The sequence below is a fragment of the Sinocyclocheilus grahami genome, unplaced genomic scaffold, assembly GCF_001515645.1.
Source record: "Sinocyclocheilus grahami isolate Dianchi unplaced genomic scaffold, SAMN03320097.WGS_v1.1 scaffold198.1, whole genome shotgun sequence".
Classification (NCBI taxonomy): domain Eukaryota; kingdom Metazoa; phylum Chordata; class Actinopteri; order Cypriniformes; family Cyprinidae; genus Sinocyclocheilus; species Sinocyclocheilus grahami.
In genome coordinates this window covers 497533-507704 of record NW_015505377.1, presented here as the reverse complement: position 1 = coordinate 507704, position 10172 = coordinate 497533, and the positions used below count along the sequence as shown (strand labels likewise).

Here is a 10172-nt window from a genome sequence, read left to right as displayed (position 1 = left end):
TTTATATTACATTTTTATATAAACGTTTTAGATATTATATTTATATGTCTCAAATATATACAGTATATGTATATATATATATATATATATATATATATAAATGTAAACAAATATCTACTTTTTTCAAAATATTTATTATTATATTTTTATATGGAATTTTTTATATTTATTTTATTTAGAGTAGATTTAGTGCAGGAAAAGCATGAAGTGCTCATTACAAATGTGTTCAGAAAGTTTGTTAATAAATGTTCATAGTGTGCAGAGCTGCATTTTCAAAAAAAAAGAAGCTGAAATATAAGAGACTTTTCATTTGTCACGTTTTGATCACTACATCATTCCCAGACTTACACTTGTGTTATTACAGAGTTTGTTGTTTTTACTATTTATATTCCATTTTACAATCATTACAATACGTGTAAAATAAAGAATGAGTAAGTCTGTCCGGCAGCACAGTGACAACACACACTCTCTCACACACACACACACACAGTCACTCACACACACACAGTCACACACACACACACACAGTCACACACACACACACACACACACTCTCACACACACACACACACACACTCTCACACACACACACACACACACTCTCACACACACACACACACACACTCTCACACACACACACACACACACTCTCACACACACACACACACACACTCTCACACACACACACACACACACTCTCACACACACACACACACACACTCTCACACACACACACACACACACTCTCACACACACACACACACACACTCTCACACACACACACACACACACTCTCACACACACACACACACACACTCTCACACACACACACACACACACTCTCACACACACACACACACACACTCTCACACACACACACACACACACTCTCACACACACACACACACACACTCTCACACACACACACACACACACTCTCACACACACACACACACACACTCTCACACACACACACACACACACTCTCACACACACACACACACACACTCTCACACACACACACACACACACTCTCACACACACACACACACACACTCTCACACACACACACACACACACTCTCACACACACACACACACACACTCTCACACACACACACACACACACTCTCACACACACACACACACACACTCTCACACACACACACACACACACTCTCACACACACACACACACACACTCTCACACACACACACACACACACTCTCACACACACACACACACACACTCTCACACACACACACACACACACTCTCACACACACACACACACACACTCTCACACACACACACACACACACTCTCACACACACACACACACACACTCTCACACACACACACACACACACTCTCACACACACACACACACACACTCTCACACACACACACACACACACTCTCACACACACACACACACACACTCTCACACACACACACACACACACTCTCACACACACACACACACACACTCTCACACACACACACACACACACTCTCACACACACACACACACACACTCTCACACACACACACACACACACTCTCACACACACACACACACACACTCTCACACACACACACACACACACTCTCACACACACACACACACACACTCTCACACACACACACACACACACTCTCACACACACACACACACACACTCTCACACACACACACACACACACTCTCACACACACACACACACACACTCTCACACACACACACACACACACTCTCACACACACACACACACACACTCTCACACACACACACACACAGTCTCACTCACTCACTCACTCACTCACACACAGTCTCACGCACAGTCTCACTCACTCACTCACACAGTCTCACTCACTCACACACACACACACACACACACACACACACACACACGTGGCGGGAAACACATTCCTTCCATTCCAGAGAGAAAAATGTGCACGGAGATCTGGCGCATTAACTGGAAGAAGAGAAGATGAACATTTTAATAGCACTTTCCCAGTTACCTCACTGAATCTCAGAGAAAAAAACCGCCATGATTAAGAGCCAGAGAAATGAATTCAATAATTCCAGCAGGATTTGATGGCTGGAATGCTGATCATGTGAACGGGAAGCGGCTGACAGACACACAGGTGCCTCGCCGTCTTATTTCCTGAGAGAAATGAAAGCAGCAGCGCGACAGAATCACAGCTGAGCGTCTGTAACACTAACAAAAACAAACAAAGATGCCACGTGAAGCTACAATCAGTTCAACTGCTAAAAACACCTTGTGACCCGTGCAGTGCATCTTTATATACACACTACCACTCAAACGCTTGGGCTCTGGAAGTATTTGAAAGAAGCTCACCAAAGCTGCAATTATTTGATAAAAAATACAGTAAAATGTGAAATATTATTAGAATTCAAAGCACCCACCATCTAGGAATTTATTTATTTATTTTCACTGAGTTTGTTGCAGTACATTCTGGCATTGGTTTCTCTGCGATGGATACATGTGATGTCAAAATGAAATATCTTAGATGTCATTTTACAAGCATTAATAAGGTCATGTTGAAATGCTCTTGGCTGATCAGTGATTTCGAGTGGGATCTTCAGCGCTGAAGCTGAAGCGTGTGCGGGCCGCTCTTTAAATCAACGGGCCCAAGTGCTCTGAACACCAGCCAAACGCCAGCAAATCACTATCATATGTCCAATGATGAACTGCCTTTAACTGAAAATTGAGTGTTTACTATTATCATTTTGCATTATTGACAATATTTTCCTAATTAATGCTGTACAGTTGCTTTGACACAATCTGTATTGTTAAAAGCGCTATATAAATAAAGGTGACTTGACTTAGGCTACATTTATTTGATTAAAAATACAGTTGTGCTGCCCAATATTTTTGTGGAAACTGTGATACATTTTATTTTTCAGGATTCACAGATGAACAGAAAGTTCAAAAGAACAGCATTCATTCTGCTCAATTTAATGCATCCTTGCTCAATAATAAAGTTTTAATTAAAAAAAAAATCTAAATGACTCCCAAGTTTTGAACACAGTTCTCTACCATCCTCCCATCGTTCTCGAACTTCACACATCATATTCAATAATAAAGATCAACATACGAGAGCTTCCAGCAATCAATAGCGATTAAAGCGAGCCATGTGTGTTGATCTGTGTGAAGAACAACGGCTGTGTGTGAGAAGTTAATTAAATTTGTAATTAGCACTGACAGGAAGAGCCAATCGACTGATTCTGAGAAACACACTCGTCAATTAAAAATCCATTTTCATCTTCACTCATCTCTCTCACTTTTCACAGGGCCTTGTGTGCTGAAAAAATAAGTTTCAACAACAACAACAACAAATATTTCTAGTAATAGTTAATCAGATAATAATAATTTATTATTATTGTTGTTCATTTCAATTAAATTGTGTAATAATATAAAATGATATCTTTATTATTACATTTTTATCATAAATTATTACCATCATTTAACATCATTATATTTATTAAGAAGAAGATGAAAGGAGTAAGAAAAATAATGTAAAAAAATTATTTGAATTATGCACGTCTGAATATGTGGCATAAAACCATTACATTCACAAGTTTTGAAGATGCAAATCATATTAATGAATTTTTTTCTATCACTATCACAAATTAACTTAAGGAACATTTGAAATAAATTCAGTTTACTATTTCAAAAGATGCTTAAAATGTGAAAATTATCAAGTGAATATGATCTCTTCAAAGCAGTGGCCAATCAGAAGCGTCAGAGTTTTCAGAATTCACTCAAAGCGCCGGAGGTTTGCACGCTTGTGAATCATCTCATAAGTGCAGACGTGATGTAAATAAGAGATTCGTTGTGTAGTTTAAAGAGCTTCATCGATTATAACGGAACTTTGTGAGATTGCAATGAACTAAGATGAGTGATGCTTTAGTGACAATAAAGGGAGCGTGCTTTGCTTGCTTTCTAGGCTATAATCCATTCAGAATTTGTATGAAACTTTCGTTTTTCGGACACATACATGTTGCAACGTTTCAGGGAATGACATCTGCATATTTATGCTGGATTCATTCTCGAAATATCAGTGATTGACACAGTGATAACCAAAGCAATGGACAGGACCAAAAATGCCTTTGAAAAAAACGGTATGCAATTTAACACCGAATAGTCCCACAACTGATCGTTTTCTTTTTCCTCACGTGTCTCACCTTTAGTAGCAACGATTCAAAACGAACACATTTGAATTGATAAAGGAAAAAACACTGAAAACTGAAACGAACATCAGAAAAGCATGCACATTTCTGGTAAAAAAAAAAAAAGGCCACTTAAATCGGGAAGCATCACAATTCAAATCAGCAACTAGAGTCAAAGCTCCACAGTTTAGTAAACGCAGGCAACCTCCAAGTAATTCTTGATTAATTCTATTCTGCTTTGATGCATGGTAGAGCATATTTGATGCATACTGTACTTCCAATGACTGTACTTTTTTCTTGCCCCCCGACTCAAGAGTCAAATGTCACCCATGCATATGCATATATTTACTCTTTTAATAATATGTATATATCATTTTTGACAAAAAAGACTTCGTAGTACTCACAATGAAATTACTCACGAAGTAATAAGATACGAGTGTTTCAGTGTACATCAGATGATCAGAAGTCAAATATGTTTGGATTTAGTCCTAAAAATATTGTTAGATTTCTAAGACTGTGTTTTTATGATCTTCTAGTGCTTACAGCGCTTTTAAAATCTCATCTACTGTATGAGGGTTTCCAAATCGTCCATTACATTTCCATGCCTTTTCCAGAACTGAGAAAATACATTTATATCACTGCTACAGAAATGTCTTGTAATTTATGTATGGAGATTAACCAGGACTTCTAAATTCCAAAAATAACTATTTTTAATTGCACGCTCAGGTTTTGGCATTTTAGCTCTCTACACACATGCAACAAGATTCAAAGCGTGTCAGATATCAGCACAAAGCAAAACCAAAATCTGTCTCGGCACATGTGCGCTCAGACGGACAGCTCGAATTGTTCTGGTCGAATGATTTTGGCTGCCGTCCCTCAACACACACACGTTTTCCGTCAGGGTCTTTTTGTGCGGTGGTCTCTCCTAAATTTCCACCGTCTGGATCGGCTCCATCCCTCTCTCTCGTGACGTCGCTACTCTCTACATTCTCTTCCTTCTGCAAATATTTTTCCACACCGCCTTCCAAACCATGAAGGCCTTTCTTTAGGCACTGTTTTACATTTCCTCCACGTTTACTGGAATATTTCATTGGGTTTTTCGGCTTCGACTCACTATATGATTTGGCTGCAGCGTCGGATGGGAACCTGAAGCCAGAATCAGTCTGACTAGAGCAATATGCGCAGAACAAAACAGTCTTTCAATTAAAATAAATAGTGCAAAGGAAGCACTTTCAGATAATCCATCAGACACGTGTTGTACAGACAGAAGTGATATGAACTAAAATTATGAGGCTTGTGTGCATCAAAGCTGTCTGAAAGTTTGCATTGTAATCAAACAAACCGCACAAGAACCGAAGCTAATGTCAGTGGTCCAGAGTGGGATGCGGTTGCCATGGAAACAGTGTGATGCAAAACGTGATCAGATGTTCAACGGCAGCCAGAAAACAAGGCAAAAACTGTGCCAAATGCAAACAAACATATTTAGAAACATCTGAATACCTTCACGTACTGACAAATTAATGAATATTAAACCCATAAACTCATGAAGCCTGACCTAACTACCTTTTTTGACCAAAAACGGTCCAGTGATTGACATATAAATCAACCAGTGACAGTTTGATTGTATTTATGTTCCATTTAGGGCCGGGTTCTGAAAAAGTTGAATTATTAATTAATTATTACAGAAAATAATCAAACATTTGATCAAATTCAGCACAGCATGAAAACACTATAAAGGATTTCCTAGGTCCAAAAAACGTATTTCTAAGTTTGTCCTGATTAAAAGGTGTTGTCTCATGATGTTAAAGTCATGATGAAACGGAAGTAAAGACAGATCTTTTCATCCATATTATGATATAGTATATCTGAGTGTAATGGATTATGAAAATTAAATTTGATTAAGCATTACCAAGTCAAAAAAATGACAACAACAGAATCATATGCATGCATAAAGATCTTCACAATAAGATCTGTAACAAACATTTAGAAAATAGATTTTCATTTCATGACGGCTTTAAAAAAAAAATACCGCAGACCAATAAGAGAGTGAAGAGAGTCAAGAGAGTGCCAAAATATTGACATTTCTATGGTTTGATATCAGAATAATAGAAAAAGTGAAAAATGCCTGTCGATATTCAAATCAGAATTTTGGATCATTAGCACAGATTATTTCACAGATATACAATATTATCCGGAAAATAAGTCACACCGGGCCAAAACTGCATTGTTGAGAGAAAAAAAATAATAATTAAGTTGCATTGGCGTATAAGATGCATTTTATTATTCAATTCAGAAATAATGTAAAATACCAGTAAATAAAATAAAATGTTTACAAACATGTGTTTTAGTTCCTCTCACTGCACAGCAAATGCAGTATTTAGAACAGAATTAGAAAGATAAATGTTAAGTATAAAACAGACATTATAAACAATATTTATTATAAACTAATTTATTTAAAGCAAAGTGTGTTGAAAATGCTCTATACAAATAATCTTAGGCTCAAGTAAACTCGCTCACTCGGCACAAATCTACGTTTTGTGTGCACAACGTTAATTGCACTATATAAATAACTCTTTATATAGTTATATTCCGGAAAATATGGAAATGTATAACAAAGCTTAATATAGAAGCATATGCTTAAAGGGACAGTTCACCCAAAATTTTTAATTCTGTCATCATTTACTCACCTTTAAGTTTCAAACCTGTATGAATTTCTTCTTAAGGTATTTTAAAGAACGTTTGAAACCAAACAGCTGACGGTAGCCATTGACTTCCATAGTATTTTTTTTAACCTACTATGGAAGTCAATGTCTGCCAGCAACTGGTCTGGGCTGCGTTTCCCAAAAGCATCGTAATGAAACCAATTGAGCTACGATCAACTTAGGCTTACGATGCTTTTGGGAAACGCAGCCCTGGTCACTAACATTCTTCAAAACATCGTCTTTTATGCTCCACACATGTAAGAAGCTCAAACAGCTCGAGGATGAGCAAATGATGACAGAATTTTAATTTTTAGGTGAACTGTCCCTTTAAGGGTCTCAAACAAGTCAATCTCTCTCAGAGACGCTTCCAGCATCACACAGTCATTTGTACACAAAAACATCCTGTGATCATTTCAATTACAAATCGCTCTCCGTCAGCAGCGCTTATCTAAAGCAACAAAGAGACGAGAAACAGAAGAATCAGTGTTCGCTTTCCACACGGGAAACACTCATCTGAGACGGGCTCCGGTACTGTAATGACTGAATGCAGAGGGAAAAAACAGCAGCTCGGGACAATGTGATCCATTGAGAGCGGCTCTCGCTGCACAAACCCGCCCCTCTGAGCTTTACATAAGAGCGACACTGACGCCCGGGACCGTCCTGACCCACAAACACAATTACACACACCCCTCGCTCACAGCACAGCGTCTGTCAGTCGTTAGGCTTTCACAGCCCACTGCAGATCTTAATGCACGAGGAAACGTCAAACAAACACTAGAGGGTTTTCCCAGAATCCTTCTGATGAAATCAAGGAGACTCTTGACATTTGTGCTGCTTGTATGAATAGAGGCTGAAGTTGATTAGCATCTGATTATGGAGTAGTTGTGGAAATCTAACGAGGAAACGTGCTACCATCTACTGGACACCCAGAGACGACACAAGAATACAGATGTAGATAAAACACAAAGCTGCTGTATAAAATAAAATAAAATAAAATAAAATAAAATAAAATAAAATAAAATAAAATAAAATAAAATAAAATAAAATAAAATAAAATAAAATAAAATAAAATAAAATAAAATAAAATAAAATAAAATAAAATAAAATAAAATAAAATAAAATAAAATAAAATAAAATAAAATAAAATAAAATAAAATAAAATAAAATAAAATAAAATAAAATAAAATAAAATAAAATAAAATAAAATAAAATAAAATAAAATAAAATAAAATAAAATAAAATAAAATAAAATAAAATAAAATAAAATAAAATAAAATAAAATAAAATAAAATAAAATAAAATAAAATAAAATAAAATAAAATAAAATAAAATAAAATAAAATAAAATAAAATAAAATAAAATAAAATAAAATAAAATAAAAAATAAAATAAATGATAAAAACATGGAGCATATGTTTAGAATAAAATAAAATTAAGCAATGTCTTCTTTTCATTTAAATAAATAAATATGCATATTTAGAATAAAATAAATGTAGTATTTTGTTTTATTGTATTTAAAAAAATAAAACTTAAATAAATAAATTAGAAAATAAATTGTAGAAAATAAAAATGTAATGTACAATATATATTAAGGATAAAATAAAGTATTGTTTTATTTTAAATAAATCAATAAGTATTAGAAAATAAATAATAGAACATACAAAATAAAAGAGCATATACTTAGAATAAAATAAAATCTTATTAAAAAAGTATTTTGTTATATGTGAAACAGTTATTAATGAATAAATATTACATTATATATTTATATTAAAAATATTATTTAAAATAAAAAAGATTTAAGATCAAATGCATATTTATTAGAAAATTAGTAATAGAAAAAAAGTAAATAAAAAAAATCTTAAAACAAACTCACATAAAACTCTGAATATGTAAACTGATTTGATGTCACGAACCTCTCAAACCTACAGCAACTATTTCTTAGACTCCTCTGCAGTCACAGTATCAAGCCAGTAAACACAACTGTAAACCAGCAATCTTATAAAGCTCTTGGTGTTTTGTGCAGCTTATGCATCAGACAGACTGAAGTGACACACAAGCACACAATCTATCAGTGCATGGGATGACAGAGCGCCCTCTACCTGTTTGTAGGAGCAGATGATGATTTCCCGCAGGTGATAGTGCAGCGGCGTCATGGTCTCGCTGACGGAGTCTAACGCCAGATCGACCTCCCGCTTCATCCGGTGACCGTCAGGAAGCAAGCGGACCAACTTCATCACCACCTACACCACACACAACATAGTGTAAATACATATACACATATTATTAATGTAGCAAAACAACTGGTGTTCCACGAGCGCTAGGGTTGGGTACCGAACTCTGTACTTTTAAGGGTACCGACCGAATTGTGTTGGTACTACAGAGTACCGATTCATGTTAAATCAATCGGTGCCAAATTTCGGTAGCTGAGAACGCATCTGGGCGCATACGCTACAGAGAGAAAGAGAGAGACCCTGTGATGTGAGGTCACCCCTGCAACTGGTTCAAACAACACACAGGGCTAGCCGAAATGTTGTGAAGTGTGGTTACATTTCTAGGGCCATATGGTTTCTGCGAAAACACGGACGAGATCGCGGAGTCCATTCATAAAAACGTCATTTACTCTATAGCGCGGAATGCCACGGAATTCGTCAATTTTGGACGAATAAATCAAAAGTAGCCACTAGAGCTGCACGATTAATCGTTAAAAGATCGCGATCTCGATTCAGACAACCACACGATCTCATTTCTAAATGACAACGATTCTCCCGTGTCTGTTAAACCTTTGACAAAGTCTTACCGGATCATTCAAACCTGCGTTCGCACTGCTGCTGACACACAAAGAGCAGTTACCATGTTTGGTTAAGAAAAAGCTTCACAAACAGTCTTTTCAACTACACAGTATTATTTCTGTCGTACAGTCATTCATATCATCACAGAAATACTGGGATGAAAGTTTATAATCCAGATATAAACACTGATGTCTATGGTAGCGCAACCAAAATAGAGCAAATCCGCTTTTGAATGTCGATTGCATTGTTTCGCCACTAGGTGGCGAAAAGTGACTTAAATTTATAATTGAATGAATCATTTATTCAAGAGAATCGTTCAAAAACGCTGATTCATCCAGTAGGTTTATTAAAAAAGTGTTCCTGTGGCTCAGTGGTAGAGCATTGCGTTAGCAGCGCAAAAGGTTGTGGGTTCGATACTGTGTGTGTGTGTTTGTCTCTCTATCTCTCTCTCTCTCCGTGTGTGTGTGTGTGTGTGTGTGTGTGT

The 10172-nt window shown here is 36.3% G+C and overlaps 1 protein-coding gene across 3 annotated transcripts in view; it reads right to left on the bottom strand.

The window, feature by feature from the left end:
* Positions 1–10172, bottom strand: part of LOC107595166 (paladin-like) — a 68411-nt gene that overhangs the window by 14633 nt on the left and 43606 nt on the right. For all 3 annotated transcript variants that reach the window (XM_016285505.1, XM_016285506.1, XM_016285507.1), the window contains exon 18: positions 8999–9139. In XM_016285505.1, coding sequence (XP_016140991.1) covers positions 8999–9139 — 141 coding nt within the window. The remainder of the gene's footprint in view (positions 1–8998; positions 9140–10172) is intronic.